We start from the raw sequence: 26,590 nt of genomic DNA on the forward strand, positions 1-26,590 counted from the left end.
TAGTCGTGCATGGCCACGTACATGAACACCCCCTCTCACAGGTACACCCTCAGAGCTGTGTGCACATATAGTCGTGCATGGCCACGTACATGAACACCCCCTCTCACAGGTACAGACACAGAGCTGTGTGCACATATAGTCGTGCCTGGCCACGTACATGAACACCCCCTCTCACAGGTACAGACACATAGCTGTGTGCACATATAGTCGTGCATGGCCACGTACATGAACACCCCCTCTCACAGGTACAGACACAGAGCTGTGTGCACATATAGTCGTGCCTGGCCACGTACATGAACAGCCCCCTCTCACAGGTACACCCTCAGAGCTGTGTGCACATATAGTCGTGCCTGGCCACGTACATGAACAGCCCCCTCTCACAGGTACACCCTCAGAGCTGTGTGCACATATAGTCGTGCCTGGCCACGTACATGAACAGCCCCCTCTCACAGGTACACCCTCAGAGCTGTGTGCACATATAGTCGTGCCTGGCCATGTACATGAACACCCCCTCTCACAGGTACAGACATAGAGCTGTGTGCACATATAGTCGTGCATGGCCACGTACATGAACTCCCCCTCTCACAGGTACAGACACAGAGCTGTGTGCACATATAGTCGTGCATGGCCACGTACATGAACACCCCCTCTCACAGGTACAGACACAGAGCTGTGTGCACATATAGTCGTGCATGGCCACGTACATGAACACCCCCTCTCGCAGGTACAGACACAGAGCTGTGTGCACATATAGTCGTGCATGGCCACGTACATGAACACCCCCCTCTCGCAGGTACAGACTCAGAGCTGTGTGCACATATAGTCGTGCATGGCCACGTACATGAACACCCCCTCTCACAGGTACAGACACAGAGCTGTGTGCACATATAGTCGTGCATGGCCACGTACATGAACACCCCCTCTCACAGGTACAGACACAGAGCTGTGTGCACATATAGTCGTGCATGGCCACGTACATGAACACCCCCTCTCACAGGTACAGACACAGAGCTGTGTGCACATATAGTCGTGCATGGCCACGTACATGAACACCCCCCCTCTCGCAGGTACAGACTCAGAGCTGTGTGCACATATAGTCGTGCATGGCCACGTACATGAACACCCCCCTCTCGCAGGTACAGACACAGAGCTGTGTGCACATATAGTCGTGCATGGCCACGTACATGAACACCCCCCTCTCGCAGGTACAGACTCAGAGCTGTGTGCACATATAGTCGTGCATGGCCACGTACATGAACACCCCCCTCTCGCAGGTACAGACTCAGAGCTGTGTGCACATATAGTCGTGCATGGCCACGTACATGAACACCCCCCTCTCGCAGGTACAGACTCAGAGCTGTGTGCACATATAGTCGTGCATGGCCACGTACATGAACACCCCCTCTCACAGGTACACCCTCAGAGCTGTGTGCACATATAGTCGTGCATGGCCACGTACATGAACACCCCCTCTCACAGGTACAGACACAGAGCTGTGTGCACATATAGTCGTGCATGGCCACGTACATGAACACCCCCCTCTCGTAGGTACAGACACAGAGCTGTAGAGCCACACACGTACGCAGCCCATCCACAATAGCAGGATGCCCTTGCGCTCTCTTAACGCTGGGACTCTCCCTTCCCAAATAGTGGGCTGCTGCACAGGACCCTCTGAATTCTCACTGCATTCTTCTGCTCCGCAGGACTCCAGCCAGTCGCTTCCTCTGGTGGTGGAAAGCTGCATCCGGTTCATCAGCAGGCACGGTAAGTAGTGAGCAACGAGCCCCTCTTCCTGACGCCAGGGATGCATCAGGGCAGAATAGGAGGCTGCTGGTGTGACTTCTGCTCCCGCACTTAGTCACAGGGGGAAGGTGACTGATGCTGTCAGAGAAATGGGGTCACTTTTTTCTGTTGGGGGGGTGGCTTGCACGGAGCAGCAGTTACTCCTGCCCCAAAGAGCTTGCTGGGCAGACTGGATGCACCATTTTGGTCTTTACCTGCCTCTATCAGAGCAGAACCAAACGGCCTGACCCCAGGGCTGCTCATACACAGCCGGTAGGATGAGAGAGTGAGCTGGAACTGCGTCAAGGGAAGGAGAGGATGCCAGGCCGAGGAGGACCCTTTCCCTGCTCCCAGACACTAAGGTTTCTCCCCTGCTCTGTAATCAGGCAGGGAGCTGCAGGTGACCTCTTCCTGGCTTAGTACGGCGTGCGGAGGACCCCAGGCTCCAGAGGTGCCGCGCCGTCTCGCCAGCTGAGGTTTGCTTTTGTGGCGTTGCTTTGATATTTCATTTAATTGTGAGCTCATCTGCCGTATTTCCAAAGACTGAAAAAGCCTATTCAACACTGATTACAGTAACCAAAATCCAAAGGTTCTGTCCCCCCAAATCTGTTAAATCCCCCCCCCCACCAAACCCACTCTCTGCGAATAACGTGCCGCCCCCATTAGAGGGGTCCATATTCAAAGCAGTTTCAGTGGCCAAGCCTGGATTTTACCCGCTGCTGACCTGTCCTTGTACGATTTTAACCTGATAAACTGTGCAGGTGTCCTAGGCCGCCATTCAGCGTTGTGGCGCAGAGCACGGGTAACTCTGGGACCGCAATTCATAAGCAGCTGCTCCCCCCACGGCTGAACACAAGGCCTTCCAGCCCCTCTTCCTCTCTGTGCGCCTCCAAGCCGTTTCGGTGTTAACGGCGTGACGCGGTGCCGCAGATCTCTGCGCGCCTCCAAGCCGTTTCGGTGTTAACGGCGTGACGCGGTGCCGCAGATCTCTGCGCGCCTCCAAGCCGTTTCGGTGTTAACGGCGTGACGCGGTGCCGCAGCAGGAACGATTTATTGATGATTAGGAGCTGGGGGGAAGGGAAGGGGAGTGTTTTTTTTTTTTCTTTTTCAAATCTGGAACAGTGTTAGTTGTCCCATTGCTCTTTCCTGATGTTCCCGCATCATCGGTTTTGTGCACGTGACAGTGTCCTGGACGACCCCGGGATGGATTGGCTGATGCACCACAGGTCGGATCATGTCCTAACGAGAATCCGCTGACAGATCCTCAGTCTGTTTTTCTGCTTCTACAAGTTCAAACAAGTTTTCAGACAGCAGAACATTCTCTTGGTGGTTGTGTTTTTAGGACGGCCTAAATAAATGACCTTTCTAAAAATGAATTACCTCTACAGGACTGCAGCACGAGGGCATTTTCCGCGTGTCGGGATCCCAGGTGGAGGTGAATGATATCCGGAACGCTTTTGAGAGAGGTGAGTCGCTCCCTTGCACGTGTCCCACCAGTGTTTAATCTTCAGCCGTGCCGGGCTGGCCCGGTTCCATGTGCCCTGCTGCTGTGCAGCTGCTCTGGTTTTTAGGAGCTGAACGGAGGGAGCCTTGGAAGCGGTGCCTGCCCCCTGATTACAGGAGGTACCTGTGCAGCCGCTCCTGGAGAGGCCGGGGTACCATTCCCCGGTGATTGATGCTCTGCGGGGATTTCCTGAAATTGTTCAGGTTCTCTGTGTTTAGCCGGCGTCAATCTGTGTGCTCGAGAGAGGATTTTAGGAATGTCGGTCCTTTTGTATGTTAGAAATCCTTTCAAAGGACATTTCACGTCTTATCCAGTTTTTATTATGTTTCTTTACTTTTTTTTATTTTTAAATAAAAGCTTATTGGCCTGGTTTTTTTGGTCTCACTCCTGCGTATTTAAAACATTCATAACCTGTTAATCTGAATAATTTGTTATTCTCGCCCTTTCTTGGGGTCTCTGCAGGGGAGGATCCACTGGTTGGCGACCAGAATGATCATGATATGGACTCCATAGCGGGCGTCCTAAAACTGTACTTCCGAGGCCTGGAGCATCCCCTGTTCCCAAAAGAAATCTTCCCGGACCTGGTTGCCTGTGTCAGTAAGTGATTGAAAGAGTATTGGGCACCGTGGGGAAGGGATGTTCACTTGGCACGGTTTCTTTGTAGCAAGTTGGTTTATGTTGTAGTCCTGCTGCATTGTGATGTCGCCCACTATTGTTACGGTCTGGCAGCGCAGCGGCGTGACGTCGTCCACTATTGTTACGGTCTGGCAGCGCAGCGGCGTGACATCGCCCACTATTGTTACGGTCTGGCAGCGCAGCAGCGTGACGTCGCCCACTATTGTTACGGTCTGGCAGCGCAGCAGCGTGACGTCGCCCACTATTGTTACGGTCTGGCAGCGCTGCGGTGTGACATCGTCCACTATTGTTACGGTCTGGCAGCGCAGCGGCGTGACGTCATCCACTGTTGTTACGGTGTGGCAGCGCAGCATCGTGACGTCGTCCCCTATTGTTACGGTCTGGCAGTGCTGCGGCGTGACGTCGTCCACTATTGTTAAAACTGCCTTGCCATTAAGTATTTACTGGTTTTGTCTCGGTAGCTTACTGCAGGTTCTTCTCAAGGACATTTTATTTTTACATAAAGTCCCACAAGATTTGTTGTGCCTGGAATTTAATGCGAAAGGGGAAATGAATCCCTACCGAGCACAAATGTTTTCACATGATAGCACAAATGGGCATGTGTACGTCTGATAGCGGGCGATTTGCCCTGATGATTTCTCCTGCCTGGGTTTATACTTCCTTTGCTCTCTAAGTCAGCTCTGATCCACTTAATGAGAACCAGGGAGCTCGTCAGAAAGAGGTTAAGAATATCTGACCCAATGTAATTACCCGGGAACACAGTACAGCTTCCTCCTGCCCTGTCTTCTGAGAGGTTGCAAAAGATGAAAGGTGCAGATGCTGCTGTGGAATGGAACATCTGGATGGCTGCTGCTGTACAGCTGTGGACGGGACACAGTCTTGTCAGTTGGTTGCTGTGTTGGCCGCCACCGGCCGCGGGGAGAGGTTTTGCAGGCTGGATGTCCCTGGGGCGCACCTTGGGCCGGTGTCCTGTAAGCTGAGCGGCCCGGCAGTGCTCCGCCAGCCTTTGCCCTCAGGCTTTCATCAGCTCTCCTTCTTCCTTTCTTGCCTCTGAATAGGACTCATTATCTGAGGAAGAGAGAATGGCTCCTTTGTGAGGACCACGAGCCCCTTCTGAAGTGTGGGAGGCAAAAACGTTCCCATGTAGCTGGTCACCAGGCCCAGCGTATCATGTGCATCCTGGGGGAGATCCAAATAACTCTCTCCTGTCGTCATCATCATCATCATCCCCGAGCAGAACGCCCTCCCCCACCAGCCCCAAATTGAGATCGTTCATTTGACAATTTAAAATAGTCCCATTTATTTAATTTGTCTTTAATTCCATGCATAAATTGCTTTCCTAATACAACTCAAATCTATAAAATGCCAACCAAACGCATCATAAACCACCTGAAATGACATCAGATTCCAAAAAACACAAATCCTTCATTAAAATCCTTCATTTTCCCTCAACGCACAATTAAACTCTGGAATTTGTTAGCGCAGGTTTTATGGTTTAATGTAAACCGAATTGATTTGTAACTTGTTGCAAGAATATTGGTATATAAGAGCCCTAAATTAATAAATAAATAAATTTGTTGCCAGAGGATGTGGTTAGTGCAGTTAGTGTAGCTGGGTTTAAAAAAGGTTTGGATAAGTTCTTGGAGGAGAAGTCCATTAACTGCTATTAATCAAGTTTACTTAGGGAATAGCCACTGCTATTAATTGCATCAGTAGCATGGGATCTTCTTAGTGTTTGGGTAATTGCCAGGTTCTTGTGGCCTGGTTTTGGCCTCTGTTGGAGACAGGATGCTGGGCTTGATGGACCCTTGGTCTGACCCAGCATGGCATGTTCTTATGTTCTTTTCTTAAAATATCAAACACAAAACTATGAATTAAATAAAAATGAAATTGGAATAATACCATGGGGGATAACCGCTCCTGGGATAATTAATTCCTGGGAAGACACTGAAATTTAGGTTAAAAATAATTTTCAGTCCTGCTCCCCTGGGGGCCGCTGCGCTTCAGAGCTGTTTGGCTCTCTGTGTCACGTGGACTGAAAAATAAGCTGAAAGGTTTTGTAAGAACTGAAATTTGATTGATGTCTGTAGTAGCTTAGACCATGAAAGAATGTGGAGTCGCTGCTCAGAAGATTTATCTGCCCCAAATGGGGTTTAGCTGGGTACATCTGGCTTCTTTTAGCTGACTGAATTTTAATTGTACAAAGTTAGCCAGGCTGGAGCTGTTCCTGGCACGGGCTTTCAGATTTAGCCGGTTAACACCATCTAAATCTAACTGCAAACGCTGGCTGCACAAATAGAAAACCTAAATCTCCCCGTTTACATTTTGAGTGCGTAGATTTAACCAGATAGTTAATCCGGGTAAATGTGCCCAGCAACGTCTGGGATATCTTCCCTGGGATATAACCTCCGCCCATTCTCAGGAATCTGAACAACTTAGGGGCGCTGCTGTGCTGATCCACGTGAAGCATGAATACAGCTTGGACGGCTGAAGATGGGACAGGGAAAGGATAATTTTAACAGGGGGAGTGGCCTCGAGAAATTGTACAACACCATTTAGTTAAAAAAAAAAAATGTTAAATTTGTGAGAGAAAATCCCTTGGGACAGAAGAGAGAGGAGACATAGGAATAAGATCAAATGAGAAGGCACTTGAGCTGAGAAATGGGAAGGTTGATATCTTGACGATTTGAGTTGGCATGCCTGCTTTACGCTTCCGGAAAGAGAGCTGATCGATCCATTAAAGCCGCCAGCTTGTCAAATATCCACGGAACGTCAGCTGTACCTGGTTTTTATGGCAACGTGTCCAGGTGGGTTATGAAAACGTGAAAGGGAAAGCCAGAGATCAGCTGGGGCATTTCATCAGGAACAAACTTGGGCAGTCTGTTCCTACCTGCCATCAGATTCTGTGTTTCTCTGGTATCATAGCGGTCTTCTCTGCGGTCATTATTAAACTGTTTCTTTTCTTGTTCTTTACAAAAGCCAGAGGGCTGAATTAACTTTCTGATAGCAAACAGACCAGTAGCACCCTGCAGACTCTCATTCGTTCTCCACTGGTGTTGGATGTCAGCAAAACGCGGGCTGGCTTGAAACGGCAGTGTCTGTTTGCTTGTGAGAAGAAACGTGTTTCTGTTTTTGCTTTCAGCCATGGACAACATGCAGGAGCGAGCCCTGCACATCCGGAAGGTGCTGCTGAAGCTGCCAGAAGCCACCCTGATAGTCACACGATACCTATTCGCCTTCCTCAGCCAGTGAGTGTTCAGCGGCCTTGCAAACTTCAGAGAAGGGGAGGGGGGGTGAGGAGGGGAACCTGACATGTCCAGCAGAGACGCTTGCTTGCACGGCTGCTGATCTGAATAAGACTCGAGCTTTTCCTGATGATTAAGGCAGTCCCAGTGAGTGGAACGCCCTGGGAACAGGTCGATTCTGGAAGAAGCAGATCTTGGGTTTCTTTGCATATTCTTGGCTGATTAGGTAGTGTTTGCCAGACAAAAAAATGCAGACGTGACATCCGTAGTCCGGAGCTGAGCTACAAGACGACACCTAAAGCGAACGCTGGGCTGTGCAGGAGGGAGAGAGCCTGATGCAGTGATGAGCCTGGGTGACGTCTGACCCCTCTCACAGAGCTGCTCAGGATGAGCAGCAGGAGAAGGGGCACCGCGGCCCCTCATGAGCGGACGCCGTCTAAGGGAGTGGCCCTGGAGGTGCTTTGCTGGTGGGTGGTCTTCACGTAAAGCTAAGGATATTCCCTTACTGCAGAGGGCCTGGGCGCGGGGTTGCTCTGGGAGAGGGCCCGGGTGCGTTGCTGGCTGAGAGCCCGTGTCTTGGAGCACAAGAATTATCCGGTGGTAGGGTAGCGCAGTCCGGGGATCACGCAGAAACGCCCTGACATCTCGCAGCTCACTTTTACCCGGCCTCTCCTTGGAGGTGTCAGCCGAGCTCCAGTCCGCTGCGCGCCACCCGTTCTGTGGCGGGGGATTTGCAGGGGATGCGGCATTGCTGTGGCCATTGGGCTGCTGCAGGGGGCAGGGCCAGCCGTGCTGCCAGCATGATGTGACTGGGGAGGGGGGCAGGAAGGCTGGAGAGCCCCCCCCCCCGTCGCCCGCACTTCACGCTCTTACCTTGTCTTCCACAGCTTGTCTCAGTTCAGTGAGGAGAACAAGATGGATCCCTATAACCTGGCCATCTGTTTCGGGCCCACCCTGATGGCGGTCCCTGAGGGCCACGACCAGGTCTCCTGCCAGGCGCATGTGAACGAGCTGATCAAGACCATCATTCTCCACCACGAGAGCGTCTTCCCGGGAGCCAAGGAGCTGGTGGGCCCAGTGTACAGCAGGGGTGGGAGCACCGAGGATTACTGGTGCGTACCATGAGGGGGGCGGGGCCATGGCGTGGGAACGCTGCCCGGGACGCTCCACGAGCAGGGGAATGCAGGGAAGGTCTGGGGTGGGGGGGAGGGTCCCCTTTCATCTCTGGATGGCTTTAGACGTGAGCCGGGGGAGCTGTACAGGGGAGCTGGTGTGGGCAGGTGAGTGGGCTCCCCTCGGGCAGGGGTGCGCGGGAACCCCAGGGCCTCGTGGAGGTGCGGGCTGCAGGGCCGCAGCAGAGCGCTCAGCTCATGAGGCAGGGCTGGCAGGGCACGGGCTTGGGTGTAAGTGCCACAGACTTCTCTTGGGAAAGCTTTGCCACCCTGACGTAGGACGCAGATGCTTCTGTGTGCCAGGACCCCTGCAGGTGAGGCTTTCCTCGTTAATCACGAGCAGGCAGGGAGGTGATTCCTGCGTATTTTTCAGTTTGCGTGGACAATCAGATGGAGAGACATGAAGTTGTTGAGGCAGAAAGTGAGGATAAATCTGTCTGCAGAGGGCTGTCAGGGAGCTCCTCGCTTGCTGCTCTGATCTGCATGAGGCCAGGAAACGCTGGAGAGGGGTCATCTTTCTGCAGCAGGTGGAGGGGGCTCCCTGTGGCTGCTGTAGATTTGTAATGTAACATGGGTGTCACAAGGACAGACAGTTCAGAATAAAATCCCAAAACTGATCTCCCACCATATATCACCTGTGAACCCAGTGGGTCGCATATGGGTCACAACTCCCTGTATGTACCCAGATCAGTCCAGACTCCTGGGTTTTGCCTCCCTGCCAGCAGATGGAGACAGAGAGAGTCTCACTGACACTGTACATAACCCAGTGAGCCACCTGCAGTCCCTCAGTATTTCTCTGTCTCCAGTAGTTCCCTGTATGTACCCAGATCAGTCCAGACTCCTGGGTTTTGCCTCCCTGCCAGCAGATGGAGACAGAGAGAGTCTCACTGACACTGTACATAACCCAGTGAGTCACCTGCAGTCCCTCAGTATTTCTCTGTCTCCAGCAGTTCCCTGTATGTACCCAGATCAGTCCAGACTCCTGGGTTTTGCCTCCCTGCCAGCAGATGGAGACAGAGAGAGTCTCACTGACACTGTACATAACCCAGTGAGTCACCTGCAGTCCCTCAGTATTTCTCTGTCTCCAGTAGTTCCCTGTATGTACCCAGATCAGTCCAGACTCCTGGGTTTTGCCTCCCTGCCAGCAGATGGAGACAGAGTCTCACTGACACTGTACATTACCCAGTGAGTCACCTGCAGTCCCTCAGTATTTCTTGGTCTCCAGTAAATGGTAGATGGTGTAAAACCTGCAGTCTGCAGTGTATATAAAAAAAAAAAAAGAAAGAGAGAATACAGGAAAGAAAATTAGCAGATAAGAACCAATTTTCTTATCCTCCATCCCTTGGGAAGAAAAGGAATAATGATGCGACCTCGTCACCACGGCTGTCTCTCAATTAGCAAACATAATCCAGTCCTACACCTCGCCCGCAAGTCTCTTATTTCAGTAAGAGGATCTGGTGCATTCTTATGACATTGCAGGTGTACAGCGTGAGCATGGAGGGAAAGGCCCTAAGGCGTAAAGTTAATGGGCGTGTTTGTCAGCAGCAGGCCGAGCCTGAGGATGGCACCCGAACTCTCAGATCAGCATCTGCCTTCCCCTGGCCTAAGGCTTTTGTGAGATTCTCACCTGCCTTCATGGCGCTTCTGTCCTGTGGGATTGTGGGAGCCACGGACGCCCTGTGGCAGGTGTCAGATCCCTGGCTCTTGGTGGCGCCGTTGCAGACTCTCTCTTCCTGTGCAGGGTCCTTGATTTTTGTTTCTCGCCCTCCTGTGTTTTTGGCAGTGACAGTGCTCACGGAGAGTCGGTGTCGGTGGAGGACTCCTCTCAGGATATTGCGGCAGAGCCTCACACCAGCGAGGATGGTAAGGTATCTTGTGTGCGTGCGGGAGGGGGAAACGCGCTCTCTCTCTCTCTCTCTCTCTTTTTTCTAGCTTAAACCGATCAGCCGAGGGCTCTTCCTTCTCCCCTCCCATGCAGAGTGCGACCCCGTCGAAGCCATCGCCAGGTTCGACTACACCGGCCGCTCAGCCCGGGAACTCTCCTTCAAGAAAGGGGCTTCTCTGCTGCTCTGCCACAGGGCCTCGAGCGAGTGGTGGGAAGGCCGGCACAACGGCGTGGATGGGCTGATCCCACACCAGTACATCGTGGTCCAGGACATGTGAGTTACTGCTGAGCCCACGTGGGCAGATCTTCCTCACCTTGGGGAGGGAGCGGAACCAGCTTGCGGTCCAACTCCTTCGCCTTTTGTTAGAGGTTATTCCAGTTTCCGGGCCTTGCTGGTGCCAGGGGGCGGCGTGGCCTTGTGGAGCGGGCCCCTGCTTTTCCGGATCTGCGTGTAGGGAGCGTGCGTTCTGGCGTGCAGGGCTTGGGGGGGACTGTAACGCCGCCTTCTGCTTCTCCGCAGGGAGGACGGCTTCCTGGAGCGCTCGAGCCCCAAGTCTGAGCTGGAGGTCCCTCTGGAGCCGCCGCCACCCGAAGCCAAGGTGACCAGCAGGCTGAGCACGAGCTGTCCAGGCGGGGGTCACGTGGCGGACATTTACCTGGCAAACATTAACAAGTAAGGAACCCAAGCTGCTCGGCCTCCCTTCCTCCCCCTGCTGACCCTCGGGCCTGATCTGAGCCCGGCCCTTCCCCTGCAGTCTGCCTGCTGCATCGAGACTACCGACAGCTTTTAACTTAAAAAAAAAAACCCCAAAAATGTCCTTTAGTGACGTCAAACCCCCTGCACCCTGCAGCTATTCAGTTTCCATCGAAGCTTCTCTCCTCCAAAGCTTAGCACTTGGCCCATTACCCATTGAGACCTTTGGCCAAGGTGATAACCTCCTGCCGAGCTGCCCTTCTGCTGCCCCTCTGTGGGGCTGAAGGCACAGAAGTGTGAAGCCTTGCCCCACCGCGTCTCTCCACCAGTCTCGGCATTTTCCGTTGTGCAGAGCTGACGCCAAAAGAAAGTACTTGCGAGAGTCCCCTGCCAATCCCCGATTTCTCGCAGCGTTTCCCCATCGCCCGGCAGCACGGCTCAGCTTTCTTTTCTGCTTTCAAAGGCAGCGGAAGAAGCCAGAGTCGGGCAGCATCAGAAGACCCCTGCGGCAGAGCGAGGGCCAGTGCGGCGAGGCAGGGTCACCGGCGGCAGAGGCCTGTCCCCGGCCCTCGTCTCAGCCGAACACGAGCCACGCCGGACCCAAGGACGGGCACGGGGCTCCCAGCGCCATCACCAGACACTCCTCCATGAAGAGCCGGGTGGAGAGCGCGCAGATGCGGAGGACGATGGCAGCTGGAAGGTCAAAGAGCTTCAATAGCCATCGGCCCATGGAGGCACAGGACATCGTACAGGTATCCCTCCCCCTCCCCCAGAGAATTTCAGCTTCCTGCACAGCCTGCGCTGCTCTTGTACATAAAAAAAAAAAAAAGATCGTCCTCCTGGTTTTTTAAAATATAGGTTCCTCCCTCCCCCACCTTCGAATCCGTCCCGTGTCCCCCTCGGGTCACTCCTTCCGTCCCTGGCCAGAGCGTGCCACCTCTGTGGTGTCCTTTACTCTCATCGACCCGGCACTCGCAGGCCACACTGCCTCACCCTTTCTGCAAATTGCTGGGCCGACCGGAGGGACGTTTGCGCCTCATCTGCCGCCATTACTACCTCGTCCCTCTCTTCAGTAGGGGGGTGCCCTCCCCCCACCCCCCGGAGCTGGGCTCCCAGTGCATCCGAGCTGATCTGTGGTGCCCTCTTCCCTTCCCCAGGTCCTGTCCAGCTCGCTGTGTCAGCTCATGAGCCTTGGGGGGGGAGCCCCTGTCGGCCTTTCCCGCAGGACGCTGGGATCGTGGCAGCAGCTGCCCTGCTTTTGTACGTTGTACCTGTTCTGGGTTTTAGGATATCCACAGTGAATAAATGTCCATATATTGAGTCTCCATGGCATGCAGATTTGTCATGGGTCAAGGTCAGCAGCTGTTTCCACAATCCCAGCCTCTTAGAGAATAATGGGATAACGGGACTTGTTTAAATGCATTGGCCTCACCACACAGGAGGCCCCCTCAGCCCCTCGTACACACTGAGGGGAAATCCAGCAGCACGGGTTAAGGATGACAATCACTTTTTCTGTATTTCCAGTTAATTCAAGGCCTTTTAGTGCAAGCTGCATTGAAATATCCTCTGACTAAACTCACTCCCTAATCCTGCTGAGGCAGGGCGGTGATTCTCTGAATGTCCCCAGGTATGGGAAAATTGGTTCTTACCTGCTGATTTCAGTTTCCTAGCGTGCAGACAGATGGACTCAGGACCAGTGGTTTATGCTCCCCTGCCAGCAGATGGAGACAGAGCAAGCTGACGTCACAGAATACATAACCCTGCAGTGACCCCGGCCTGCCAGTATTCTCCGTCTCCAGCAGATGGTGGGCTTGTATCTCCCTATGGGGATTGCTTTGAGCTTTTTGAAAGGAGAAATTTGAAATTCTAAATTCAGGAAAATAAAGCCCCTCTCTCCTGCGATGATACCTAAAGGTCCCTCCCCCCAGTTGAGATATTGCTGAGGTGATTTCCGTGGACCTCAGAGGTCCAGTAGCTGGATTTCCTGGGTGGCAGTGACGGCAGATGCCCTCTCCCTCCGCAGCCAGAGACCGTCTCAGTAAGTGCTGAGCTCGGGTAAGGTTTAAAATTTTAAAAAAAAGGAGAAAGTTTTACCTGAGTGGGAGATGGTTAGCGGGGTTTCAGGGCTTCCTCCGGGCTCTGTTCTCGGCGCACCTCACCGACATTCGTTCCCACTCCCTTTGGGGTTGGGGAACTGGGCAGCCTGGCGGGCTGAGCGGCCGCTGGTGAGCTGGGCCCCGCCCTTGGGATTTTTTCTTGCACTCCGTCAGTGTGCGCAGTGTGTTGGCTGCGAGCACGCGTTGTGCGCTCTGTTTTTTGAGCGTGATTTTTAGGCGCTTAACTTGGCACACGGGTGGTGCATGCGCCTTGCCACGGTCTCGTCCAGGTGCTTCTGTTTTGGGCGCATTTCATTTTTGGGCACGAGCTGCTCCGACGCACGTTTTACCGCAGCGATGGTGCTGATGAGCGAGAAGCTTAAGCGTCTTCCCATTTGTGTTGCCGGTCGTATTAGGGCTTCCCTCTTGAGATCCAGGGTGGGACAAAAGGAGCCCCCCTCCTCCTTCTTGGGCACAACAGAATAAATGGGATATCGGCCCGCGCTTTGCGACGTGGGCCCCGGAACCACAGCCCTCGGTCTCAGGAGCCTTTGAAGCCTGCATCTTCTAAGGGGAACACGTCCCGAGGAATACCGCGAAATTCCTGTATCGCCCGTCTCGTACCACGTCCAGGAGCCACCGGTCTAACGTGATCTCGAGACGGCCCCCCTATTTCCGGCAAACCTTCATTGGGCAATTGGGGATGATCCGCCACCTGAGCCCGCTCCTCTCTTGGGCTGTGAGGGATGAAAGGGTCGAGTCCGCCGAAAGGTCGTCCCTCTGTAGGGACAAAAATGCCTGGAACCCCGGAGACGACCCCTCGTACCAAAGGGGCGCTGTAACTGCTTCTTATCCTCCGGAGACTCGCCCCACTTACCGGCCAGGTCCTCCATCTCACCCCCAAACAAGGTCGAGCCTTTGAAAGGCATTTTTGTAAGATTAGCTTTGGAGGCTGCCTCAGCCGACCAATTTCACCACCAGAGTTGATGCCTGGCTGCTACCACCGAAGCCGCTCTTGTGGCCGAGGCGCGGACCAAGTCACAGCCTGCGTCTGCTAAAAAGGCGGCCGCAGGTTCCATAACCGCTCTGGGGTTCCCTCTGGACTCGTCAACTTCCTGAGAGAGAAGCAGACCAGATCTCGCCACTCGGGTGATAGCCCCCGTCCTTCTATCGCGTACATCGGACTCCATCGGGAGGGGAGAGCCCTCTGAAGAGGTTGCAAATCCCAAGGAACTAACTCCAGAGTCTACGCCATGTATCCTAGTCCCACACCCTGGGCACTGCGAGCCCTTACAGGTGACGAACCTGACCCTGTAACTTCACAGTCCTCTCCTCCGTGAGAAACTCTCTTCCCTCCTTTGTGTCGAACTGCGCCCCTACATACTCCAGGGGCTGCGCGGGAACGAGATGATTCTTTGTGGCATTCACCACCCCAGCCCAGTGACTGCAAGCGACGCAGCACCACCTGCACTGACCGTTGACAAAGAACTTCTGACCTCACCCGTATAAGCCAGCTGTCCAGGTAGGGATGCACCTTGGCGAACGTACGCAGCCCCATTGCCAGGCCGAAGGGAAGGGCACAAAAGTGCAGCTGTTCCCCCGAGAACAGTGAAGCGGAGGAACCTCGGATGCTCTTGCACCGCTGCACTGACTGCCCTTAGGGTCTCCATGCGAAAACGGGGAACTCTTTAGATGCAAAATGGGACAAAAGGACCATGAAGTAAATGAAATATCTCCCCATCGCTGCTGTTCTAGTGGTACTGGCACTATAGCTCCCAGTTGCTTCAAGCGATCCGTTGGTCCTCGAAACGCCGCCTGCTTCCCAAGAAGACCGCAAGGGGAGACGGCAAAGGCGTCTCTGACTGGGCGAGAAAATTCTAAAGCGTTGCCGTCTTATCACCTTGAAGACCCACTGGTAATCTTAACCAACTCCTCGAAAAAGAGCTCCAACTGCCTTCCGACTGCCGGAAGTGAAGAGTGGGCCAACCTCGCTTCATCGCAAGGTCTTAGTGCCTGCACTAGCCCCCAGTTTGTCCCAGGAGAAGGCCTCCTGGCCCCACAAAAGGACTGAGGCCAGGAAGATGTCCTGGCAGGGACTTGCCGCTGTGGACCTGTTGAACTCTTGGACTGGCGAAACCTCCGATTGTCCTAGAACCTAGCCCTCGCAGGCCCACATTTTCTGCCCTTAGACTTGTCCTCCAGTAACTTGAGCACCTTGGACTCACCTAGCTGCCTCGTTATCTGCCCCAGGTCATCACCAAACAAAAGCTTCCCCGCGCTCCCACTTGTGACTTGGAGCACACGTCTGCCGACCAGTTACATAACCACAGCAAACGTCTAGCACAGTGGTTCTCAACCTTTTTTCTGTCGGGACACACCTGACAGATGGTTCTCACATGCGTGACACACTGACCCATGATCGTCACGGGGCTAGATGTAAAAGTACAGTTTGCATCCATGGGAACTCCCCTGACCCACAATAATGGATGTAAAGCAGAATTATGACATTCCCCATTCAACTCACCCTACAAAAAAGATATTCTGGTTCTGGTGTCATCTCAGTAACAGCAACTCAAACTCCTTCTACTTTCAGGCTCAATAGCCCTACTTATGAAAAGACAGCAGTTTACCACCAATGCATGTCCTCTTGAGAAAATACAACAAATAAGACTGATACAGTAAAATACCTCATCTCGGTCACATACACAGAACCGACCTAACATACTCCCAGGATCTGTAGTAATGCACATAAACTAATCCGCACACAGTTACACCTGTATTATGGAATACACTCAAACAGTAACAACCCTACCTATGAAAAGGCAACACTACAAATATTAAATCAGGCCCTAAACACCAATACACCTCCAATTAGGAAAACAGAACTAGCCAAGCAGCTATAGATCCCAACACAGAAATAATTGTATAACTATACTAATAAGCAGAATAAATGTTGCACAACAACTATGATCAGAATAATATCCAACAATTAAAAACTCATAAAAATTATTTAACATTCTCCAAACACCAATAAAATATTTCAAAACAGCAGACACATCACATAATATTCAGTAATTAAAATGGCAGTCAATCAAGAAAAATAAACTTAAAAAGCCACCTTTATTAACTCAGGCCAGTAGCGCACGCCAGAAGCAGCAGTAGTGGCTGAAGCTCTGTACTCATGGACCTCTTCCTTAGTGCCCACGACCAGTCTCTCTGTCTCTCACACACACGCAGACCAGTTACACCCCCATGACCAGTTTCTGTCTTTCACACACCAATCATCTCCCGACCAGTCTCTTTCTCTCATGCGCGCACACACACACGCTTCTCACTCCCATGCTGTGTCTCACACACACCCTGGTTTCTTACTTCTATGCTAGCTCTCTCCACATGCACAGGCTTCTCATTCCCACAATCACTTTCTCACACTCACACACACACTCACACACACTCATACACTCCAGTCATCTCCCTCACCAGTCACTTCCATTGTCTCTCCTATACACACACATCACCTCTCTGACCAGTTTCTCTCAATCACACACCTGATCTCTCACACACTTACATAGATGATCTCAATCAAATGCTCTGTCACAGTTACACATGCACACTCTCATTACACATACATTCTCTCACACACAGGCTATCAATCAGTTACACATGCACACTGTCAGTCACACATACATTCTCTCACTTACACACACAGGCTCTCAGTCACAGTTATACATGCACACTCTCACTTACACACACAGGTTCTCAGTCACACACACACACACACACACTCCAGTCATCTCCCTGACCAGTCACTTCCATTGTCTCTCCTATACACACACATCACCTCTCTGACCAGTTTCTCTCAATCACACACATGCTCTCTCTCACACACTTACATAGATGATCTCAATCAAATGCTCTGTCACAGTTACACATGCACACTCTCATCACACATACATTCTCTCACTTACACACACAGGCTCTCAGTCACAGTTACACGTGCACACTCTCATCACACATACATTCTCTCACATACAGGCTTGCTGGCTGTCTCTCTCACTCACTCACTTCCTCCAGCCCCCACAGGCCAAGAAAGAAGAATCCCATCGGCCACGGGAGGCTAATTCTGCTGTCTCCTTTGCCGATTGCCGGCTGCTTCTGATTTTGCTTGGGGCCGATGTTGCCACCGCTACTTTTCCATGCAGCATGGCTCTTTCTTCTTCCCGCACACCCCACTGCGCATCACTTCCTGTTCCGGGCCAGGGGGCAGCTGCAAGAAGAAGAAAAGGCCCAGCCGCAGTTGCCAGCTTCCAATGACACTGCTGCCGTTCCCATGGTGTGTGCTGATAGCCCGGGCGGCAACGGCGGCAGAGGACGATTGTCCCTCGCGCTCGGTGAGGGAAGAGCAGCGGGAGAGCGGTAGCGCGCGACACACCGCTGGTCTAGCAGACACAGACACGACGATCCGGGAAGAGGTCCTGCCTCCGGATGGTCATCTTGCTGTTACGCAGCTCCCCCGAGGCTTGGAAATGCTGGGCTCAGCGCAGCCACGCTCCCTGTCCCAGATTACTGCATGCCGCCGCCGCACACGTGGCTAGAGCCGACACCTCGAAGATCCTCTTGAATCCTGTGCATCATCACGTGCCAAAGAGGAAGTCAAGCGAACCCGGCGGGAGGGCCCTGCCCACGTGCCCTCCCCACCTGAAGCGCAGCCGAGCAAAGGTCGCACCTGTTAAGGCAAAAACGCGACCTGGCAAATGGGAGCGCGAGGAATGGCACCAACCACACGGTCTCGCTGCCGCAGTCCCTACCTCCAGCGCGCGCCTAAGAACAGCTCGACTTACTGGTCACCCCCTCTGGAAAGGGACCCTGGCCATCCCGAGAAACACCAAGCAACAGCAGTAAAGGGACTCGGCTTCTAAAAAAACAAAAACTTTAACAAGGATCACCAGGCACAGCCCAAGTAAACCCAGGAATAAAAGAGAAATTTAAAATCTCCTGGGTACTTTCCTGCTCCTTCCAGCAGGACACCAGGCTGTCTCGTGTGGGCTGAGGGGTCTGGACCACCCGATGTCCACCCCACTGATTCTCAGACAGAGCTAAAAAGGGTCCCCTTAGCGCAGCAGGACCGGACACTCCTAAGGATCAGGACATCTGCCTGGAAATCAGTGCGCTCTCTCTCTTTTCTTTTCTTTTTTTTAAAGACTGCAGGTTTTGCGCCATCTGCTGGCGACAGAAATATACTGCGGGGACTGCAGGTGACTCACTTAGTTTATAGCAGTTTCAGTAAAACTTTATCTGTCTCCATCTGCCGGCAGGGCTACCGAACCCAGGAGTCTGGGCTGATCTGGGTACGGACAGGGAGCTTCCCAATTTAATACTAACAGAGCAGCACATCCTGACTGGTGGGCTCTATCGTCCTCCCCGGAGCTTACAAGACTGTGACTATTCACTTAGCTCACAACGACTCCAGCTAAGGAGGCTGAGGCCCCTGCAGGACTGTACAGGAAAAACAGTTCAGTTCTGTAAACAAAGCGGATCTGGCTGTCTGGGTACAGCAGATCTGACGTACACGAGGAGAGCCCTTAGAATTATCCAGATATAAGCACTCGGGGTCCCTTCTTGATGTGACATCTGAGGTCAGCGTGGCCACTACAGCCAGAAGAGGAGGGGCTCGGGGGGTGGGTGGGAAGGGAGCATTAGAGCCCCCAGCATGCATCTGTCCTCTTCTCTTCACATGTAGTGACCTCGATGTACCTGTGCCTCACAAACTTCCGTAAACTCTATCCATGTGCATACAGACGGTGACTTCTGGTTAAATCCAGACAGATTTCCTGTTAAGCATTTTGCTGATGTAAGACTGACACCACCCACAGCGCTTCCAGGAATGTGCGTAAACCCGTTGCATAAGCAGCAGCTCCATGGATGTGACCTTTGTACCCTCTCTGTTTCAGGACAGTGATACGGCCGTGAACTCTACTCTAAGCGAACTGCGACAACTTGAAAGACAGAGCAACGTCAAGCACACCCCTGACGTGGTCCTCGATACCCTGGAACCCTTGAAAACCTCACCGGTTCTGGCCCCCGGTCCAGAACCCTCCAGCCCTCTCCACTCCCAGGTATCCAGGGACTCGGAATCTGCTTGTACTTTCAGGCCTGCCAAAGCTGTCAAGATGGCCGTCCAGGTCCGTCCCCCAGCCACTCGGCCAAAGCCGGCTCTTTTCCCCAAGACGAACACCTCTGGCTCTGGGGTGAGCTCTCCGGCACCCCCGCCAGCACCTGACAAGTCCTGCCCTGTCTGATGGAAAGGACTTGGTTCGGGATTTACACTGGTTGGGCCCCGTGGGAGGTTGTGGACTAAGGAATACTAAAAAAACAAAAAAAAAAAAAAAAGACCACGTTATTTAATTTGGGATCTCTGCAGAAGGTGGGCTGGGACGGTTTGGTACTCGGAGCGCTGGAGCTGAGACCCCTGCGATAGCGGGGGGGCAGTCACAGGTGCAGGGCCCGGCCCCGCTGGTCTGCTTCCACGGCGTCCGGAGGGGAAGCCACTGGGAGCCACTTTTGTGACGTCTGCATTCCTCGATTAAAAAAAAAGGAAACCGAAAATAACTGTTACCAGTAAGCAGCCGCGACTGGTTCTCCGGAGCATTTTATTTTTATTTTTGGAAAAGGAATTGCGTAATCTTGTGTTTTATTTCATGAGTGCGCGCAGCCTTAAGAAGATTAAGCTGAAGGGGACCAGGAGGACGATCGGTGTGTGTGAGGGGGGGTCTTGCACTGCCCCGTCCCGTGCTGTCTCTGTGAACAGACACCTCCCAGTGCTGCCAGTCGGGTGCTTTCCTAAGCACTAGCGTTGTTTTACACTTACAAAGTTGGCCTTAAATAACCTAATTTAACAGCTCCCATGGGGCCGTTCCGTGTGTGTGCTGCTGGAACAGCTGGAAGGGGAGCACTCAGCCTGGTAAGCAAGGACATGGCAGGAGACTCTGAGCTGCTGCTGGGAGCCAGGCCCGCGGCACCAGGCAAGCTGGCTTGAGGGGGAAGGGTAGGTGGACAGTGGTCGGCTGGGAAACTTTGCACTGTGTACTAAATGTGTAATGTGTGCTGCAAGCCTGTCCAAGTCCAAGGGCCGGCAGAGCTGATCTCTTTCGTGTAGGGTGGAGGAAATTCAGGGGAGGCAGTCATGCGGCTTTGAAATTGCCTTGGAGCCAGTGACCGAGGGTCTACGGTACCTGTGCACCCTCCTTGTTTGGACTCTGGAACAGAGCTGGAATGAGAGGGTCCTGGTGGTCTCTGTCTGCAGGAGCGGTTTCTCTCTTGGTGCAGAGGGGGAGGGAGCAGATGGGACCCCATGCCAACGACCAGGGTGACCAGCAAGCCTCAGTCGGGTCACCAGTTTTCAACAGCAGGGCGCCCATTTGACTCCACTAAGCCTTGGTGACATTGTGGCAGGAAATTAGGGGCCAGCAGCCCCCAGTTTTCATTGGCCAGTGACCAGATGACCGCCAGCTTTCAGCAGACTGCTTACGGTTGGTTGCAGGGTGAGCGAGAAGCAAAGGAAGCCACTTAATTAAAACAAAAAACCACAGACTTAAAATGGCACTGGGGAGGAAAGTATTAAGATAGTTGGGCCACTGGCGTGAGCGAGAGTCGGCCCTGCTGGAAATGATCAGTTATCTGCCTTCCATCCTCCCACCCCCACGCAGAGCTGATACAGCTGGGCCTTCAGGCTCTGCCCCACTCAAGGTGCTTTCCTCTGTTTACGTTTTCTTGGGGGGTTTTTTGTTTTTTTTCCTGACGCCCTGTTCCCTGGGCAGCCTCCCTCCTGCCCCCAAGCATCCTGGGACAGATGTTGCCCCTTTTCCAGTACTTTTTTTTTTGGATGCTTTAGGAACTGGATCTCCCCTCTGTTTCAGAGGTGGGGAGCAGAGACTCTTGGGGTGCACCAAGCCCCCTGCCCCCCCCCCAGGGCAGGATGTACACTGAGGTTGTCTATAGCTGTTACCTGCTTGGCCAAAGGCCTGGGAGTATTCTGCCCCCCCCCCCCAGTGTGGTGAAGGAGGTATCAGGGGCGCCCATTCAACCCCCGTAGCAGAAGGCATCGCGTCTGTGGCCGACCCTTGCTGCCCTGGCTTTGACTGCATTCGTCGCCCCTACAGACGGGCCCTGCCCACGGAACTGAACTCTGCCGCTGGCGTCCCCTGGCTCTGCTGGACTCCCTGCTCGGCTGAACGCTTTCTCGGGGGGGGGGATGTTTTGAGATTCCCGTCGCACGGCAGTTTGGACCGGTGCGGGTTTTGCTATTGTCTGAACCTCAAATGTTTGGGCCTGGTTCTACTGCAAGAAAAAGCCGGCGGGCTTCAGCCACCCACCCACCCAGTGCGGCCTCTGTGGCTCCCGGCCAGTCGGCTTTTCAGGACGTCCACGGTGATCACCCATGAGATGAATTCCTCTGCAGATCTTGTGCACATCCAGAAAACCCAACTGGCTGGGAGGTCCCTCAGGACGCATCTGGCAAGCACTGCTTCAGCACATGAATTTGTAATAGAATTAACTTCCAGCTATCCAGGACAGCGGTTCCCAGATAACGGTGCTTTTCTGCCACACAATGGGACCAGGCAAAAACATTTTTTTTTATATAAAAGTAGCACAAAGATCTTGAGTGGAAATCATTTATAAGGAAAACCATTGGATCTTCCAGTGAGAGTGCAGCTCTGAATTTTAAATCTTCATGATGTATGTAATGTGTAACGTATGTGTAAAGTTTAATGGTATATTCTTTAAAAAAAAAAAAAGTGTCAACAACTGGAATAACGTGTGTACGTCTGAAAATGCGTTGTGGGGTCTGAAGCTGGACAGGTGTTGAATCGGCAGATTATAGCTTGCAAAATAAAATGAATTTTAAGTTTATCTGATTCATTGATAAAGTGACTGCATGTACACAGCCAGGCTTGTCGTGTTTCGTGAGGTCAAACAGCAAAATTTGGAGCCACCTTTCCCTGTACGTACCCGGATCAGTCCAGGCCGTGGGTTATGTCCCCCCGTGCAGCAGATGGAGTCAGAGCAAAAACGGAGAGGGCGCCCTCTGCATCCCTTCAGTATTTCTCTGACTCCAGCAGATGGAGTCAGAGCAAAAACGGAGAGGGCGCCCTCTGCATCCCTTCAGTATTTCTCTGACTCCAGCAGATGGAGTCAGAGCAAAAACGGAGAGGGCCCCCTTTCTTAAGCTGGTGCGCCCTCTGCATCCCTTCAGTATTTCCTCTGACTCCAGCAGATGGAGGGTCTCGCCTGCGGTTCTCCCTTCTGTTTGAGAAATTGGGCTTTCTTTCTTATTTTCTCTTTTTCTTTGGATGGATCAATTAAAAATAAATAAATAAAGTTAGAGACCGCTTTAAGTCTCTTAAGTTTGCTTCTCAGCCGTCCCCCGCGGCTTGCAGTTTCATCGGTTAGTGCTGGTAGCTGTTGATCTTCCCAGTCCCTTTTCCTGGCACCGGGGGTACGTTTGGATGTGATTTTCCTTTATTCACAGGCTTCTCTACTTCATTCTGCAATGGGTGAAAGTTGGTGGTCCAACCTCTCCCCCGCTCGCACAGCCCGCTGCCCTGAGAAGCCGTTTCCCTCGGAGCGGCACTGACTGAGACGCGGCATTCCTCGCTCATATAAAAAAAAAAAAAGAATTAAAACAGGGCCAGTGCTGGGTGACAAGACACAGAGCCTGCGGTTTTCGCTTACGGCGATAAATTCGGGGGTGATTGGCGCGCTTTGGGCTGACTGACCTGCCTTCCCCCCCCATGCTGCGACCGACGCGATGTGGAGTGTGCGGAGAGCCCGGATCGCGGCTCTCCCGCTCCGGGCCCTGTACGAGGTGCCTCCCCGGCGGGGAAGGGCCCTCGTCTTCGGGCGCACATTTTTCTGCTCGCAGCCAGGTGCGCCTGGCTTCAGGGAGGCCGGCCCCGTTCCCGAGCAACGCGGGAACGGCGGCCATTTTGTCTTTGGGATCAGCACAAGCAGAAAACGTGGCAGACCTAATCCGGTCACCCCCCCCCCCCCCGGTTCTAACTCCGGCGCATCTCCCGGATACGGAGCCGCCCTTGGGGGACCCTCCTAAAGCGCCTCCCCCAGCCGTGCCTCCCCCGGGGTCCCAGCTTGCACCTTTCTCGGCGGAATTTATCCTTTTGATGCACAATGCCTACCTGGCCAGGCAGGACCCAGCGTTCGCCCCCTCCTCCGCCAAAGGCCCCTAGGCTAGGGGACCCCTTCAGGTGACCCAGCCCCAGGAGCTTCACTGGGTGCTACGGGTACTTCTATCCCCCAGGGCCTGGGGAGACTGCTGCCTCTAGAGACTGGAGCCTCTCGGGGGTCCTCCCAGGTAAGGATGGTCTCCACTCCCATCCACCTGGACCTTGATCCAGATCTGGATGATTCGACGTCTTATTCACAACTTGAAGGAGATGACCCTCGGGTCCTGCGGCTTTTTCAGAGGGAGGAATTGGACCCTCTGATCCCGTTTGTCCTTTCAGAGTTGGAGATTGACCCTGTTCCTGGGTCCCAGCTGGTGAACAGGAAGGGAGATCCTGTCATGGCGGGTCTCCGCCCCCCGGCCAGAACCTTCCCGTCTCATCACATGATACTGGAATTACTCTCCCAGGAGTGGGACACTCCTGACGCTTCTCTTCGGGTTGGCAGAGCGATGAACAAACTTTACCCATTCCCAGAGGATCTACTAGACCTCCTCAAGGTCCCGAGGGTGGATGCATCCATGTCTGCGGTTACAAAGAGGACTACCATCCCGGTCACCGGGGGTGCTGCCCTGCGCGATGTACAGGATAGGAAGTTCTTTTGAAGAGAATTTTTGAGGTTTCTGCTTTGGGCGTCAGAGCTGAGGCTTGCAGCGCCTTCATGCAGTGAGTGGCCCTCAGATGGGTTCAACAGCTCCTCGGGACTCAAGAACTCCCTCCAGAGGAGGCGCAACAAGCGGAACGCCTGGAGGCGGTGATCGCTTATGGTGTGGATGCACTGTATGATCTCCTCCGAGTTCTGGCCAGATCCATGGTTTCCGCAGTGTCGGTCAGACATCTTCTCTGGCTACGCAATTGGGCGGCAGATTCTTCCTCCAAGTCCCAGCTTGGGTCCTTGCCTTTCAAAGGTAAACTACTCTTTGGAGATGAACTGGAGCAGATGATCAAATCCTTGGGAGAGAATAAAGTGCATAAGTTACCAGAGGATCGTCCTCGGAGTACTAGACCGTTCACCTCCACCAGGTCTCGGTTCCGGGGACAGCGCAGGTTCCGGCAGTCCAGGCTGGGGAACCAAAGACCTCCTTCCAGATCACAGTCTTGGTCTCATTCCTTTCGAGGCAGAAGGCTGTCTAGGGATGCCCTCTCCCCAGGGGTCTGCCCCTAAACCTTCCCAATGAAGTCTTGCCGGGCCCACTCGTCAATCCCCAGAATAGGAGGACAGCTGTCACTATTCCTCGAAGAGTGGGTCAAGATTATGTCTGACCAGTGGGTCCTGGATATTCTAAGAAACGGTTATGCATTAGATTTTGTTCGAACCCCCCCCCCCCCCAAGGGACAGATTCCTCTTCTCGCCCTGCGGTCCTCAAAAGAAACAGGAGATCGTGTGCCAGGCGCTCGACCGCCTCATTGGCCTGGGAGCTGCTATTCCAGTTCGGGTGTCGGAGCAAGGGTACGGCCATTATTCCGTCTACTTTATAGTACCCCAGAAGGAAGGCTCCTTCCGCCCTATCTTGGATCTCAAGACGGTCAATAAGGCTCTCAAGATCCCACACTTCCGATGGAAACCTTGCACTCTGTGATAGCGGCGGTACACCGGGGGGAATTCCTCACCTCCCTGGATTTGACGGAGGCCTATCTTCATATTCCCATTGGGAAGGAGCATCAACAGTTTCTTCGTTTCAAGATCCTCAGTCAACATTACCAGTTTCAAGCCCTGCCATTCGGATTGGTGACCGCTCCCCGAACCTTCACCAAGATAATAGTCATGGTGGTAGCGGCACTACGGAGAGAGGGGACCCTTGTGCACCCTATTTGGACGATTGGCTCATATGAGCGAAGTCCGAAGCCCAGTGCTGCCAGGCGGTGGGCAGGGTCCTGCACCTTCTTCACTCCCTTGGCTGGGTAGTCAGTTTTGCCAAGAGCAATCTGATCCCCTCTCAGGCGCTCGACTTCCTGGGGGCGCATTTCGACACCAAAGTCGGCAAGGTGTTTCTTCCTCAGGAATGAGCGCGGTCCCTTCTACAGATACGTTTTCGGGACCTCCCGCTCTCGACAGCTTGGGACTACCTTCATGTTCTTGGCTCTATGGCTTCAACTGTTGATGTGGTACTATGGGCTTTTGCGCATATGCGGTCGTTGCAGAGGGCGTTACTCTCCCATTGGAAGCCAGTGTCCCAGGATTTTCAGGCACCTCTGCCACTCACGGAGGCTGCCTTGAACAGCCTTTCCTGGTGGCTCCATCCACACCACCTGTTCCACGGGATGGATCTGGAGATCCCGCAGTGGGCCGTCGTTACCTCAGATGCCAGTCTCTCTGGGTGGGGAGCTGTGTGCGGCAGGCACTCGACACAGGGGAAATGGACTGTGTCGCAGGTGGCGTGGCCGATCAATCGCCTGGAAACCAGAGCAGTCCGCCTTGCTCTGAAGCGCTTCCTCTCCTTGATGCAGGGCAGAGCCGTACGAGTGCTTTCAGACAACGCAATCACGATGGTGTACATAAACCACCAGGGAGGAACAAGAAGCCATCAGGTCTCGCTGGAGGCGGACAGGTTGATGGAATGGGCGGAGCTCCACCTCGCTCGTCTGGTGACCTCGCATATAGCTGGGGTGGACAATATCCAAGCGGCTTTCTTGAGCCGTCAACGCATCGATCCAGGAGTGTGGGAGCTCTCCACGGACGCCGTGAATCTCATTGTTGCCAAATGGGGTCCCCCACACCTGGACCTAATGGCCACTCGGAAGAATGCGAAGGCCCCGCGATTCTTCAGTCACAGGAGAGAGCATGGGGCGGAAGGCGTGGACGCTCTGGTCCTTCCGTGCCCAAGAGAAATTCTACTCTGTTCCCTCCGTGGCCCCTAGTAAGCAGAGTGCTTGGGAGGATAGAGTATCATCCAGGGCCGGTGATCTTGATAGCCCCAGACTGGCCTCGATGTCCATGGTTCGCAGACCTGGTCGATCTGGCGGTGGACGGACCTCTTCGTCTCTGACATCTTCGGAACCTCCTGCATCAAGGTCCCGTATTTTTCGACCGGGCAGATCACTTCTGTCTTGCGGCCTGGCTTTTGAAAGGCACAGGCTGAGGAAGAAAGGTTATCCTGAGGATATTATTTACACCTTGCTTCAGGCTCGGAAGACCTCCACGTCTGTCTCATATGTCCGGGTCTGGAAAGTATTTGAGGCCTGGTGTTTCTCGCTTCATATTTTCCCGCATCGGGCAACAGTACAACAGATACTTTCTTGCAGCGCGGCCTGGAGAAAGGTCTAGCTTACAATTCTCTGCAAGTCCAGGTGTCCGTCCTCGGATGGGGCATCTTTTTCATCCCGTCCCAACATAGTGC

At 53.4% G+C, this 26,590-nt stretch overlaps 1 protein-coding gene across 3 annotated transcripts in view; it reads left to right on the forward strand.

Annotated features, from left to right (window-relative positions):
- SRGAP2 (SLIT-ROBO Rho GTPase activating protein 2) overlaps positions 1-21,830 on the forward strand; it is a 110,736-nt gene extending 88,906 nt beyond the window's left edge. For all 3 annotated transcript variants that reach the window (XM_029573836.1, XM_029573837.1, XM_029573839.1), the window contains 10 exons: positions 1,704-1,764; positions 3,171-3,248; positions 3,749-3,883; positions 7,065-7,170; positions 8,055-8,279; positions 10,123-10,202; positions 10,318-10,498; positions 10,745-10,897; positions 11,382-11,670; positions 18,966-21,830. In XM_029573836.1, the coding sequence (XP_029429696.1) occupies positions 1,704-1,764; positions 3,171-3,248; positions 3,749-3,883; positions 7,065-7,170; positions 8,055-8,279; positions 10,123-10,202; positions 10,318-10,498; positions 10,745-10,897; positions 11,382-11,670; positions 18,966-19,313 (1,656 nt within the window). In that variant the 3' untranslated portion in view covers positions 19,314-21,830. The remainder of the gene's footprint in view (positions 1-1,703; positions 1,765-3,170; positions 3,249-3,748; positions 3,884-7,064; positions 7,171-8,054; positions 8,280-10,122; positions 10,203-10,317; positions 10,499-10,744; positions 10,898-11,381; positions 11,671-18,965) is intronic.
- Positions 21,831-26,590: the final 4,760 nt, after the last annotated feature.

This window comes from Rhinatrema bivittatum, chromosome 12 (assembly GCF_901001135.1).
Source record: "Rhinatrema bivittatum chromosome 12, aRhiBiv1.1, whole genome shotgun sequence".
NCBI classification, from domain to species: domain Eukaryota; kingdom Metazoa; phylum Chordata; class Amphibia; order Gymnophiona; family Rhinatrematidae; genus Rhinatrema; species Rhinatrema bivittatum.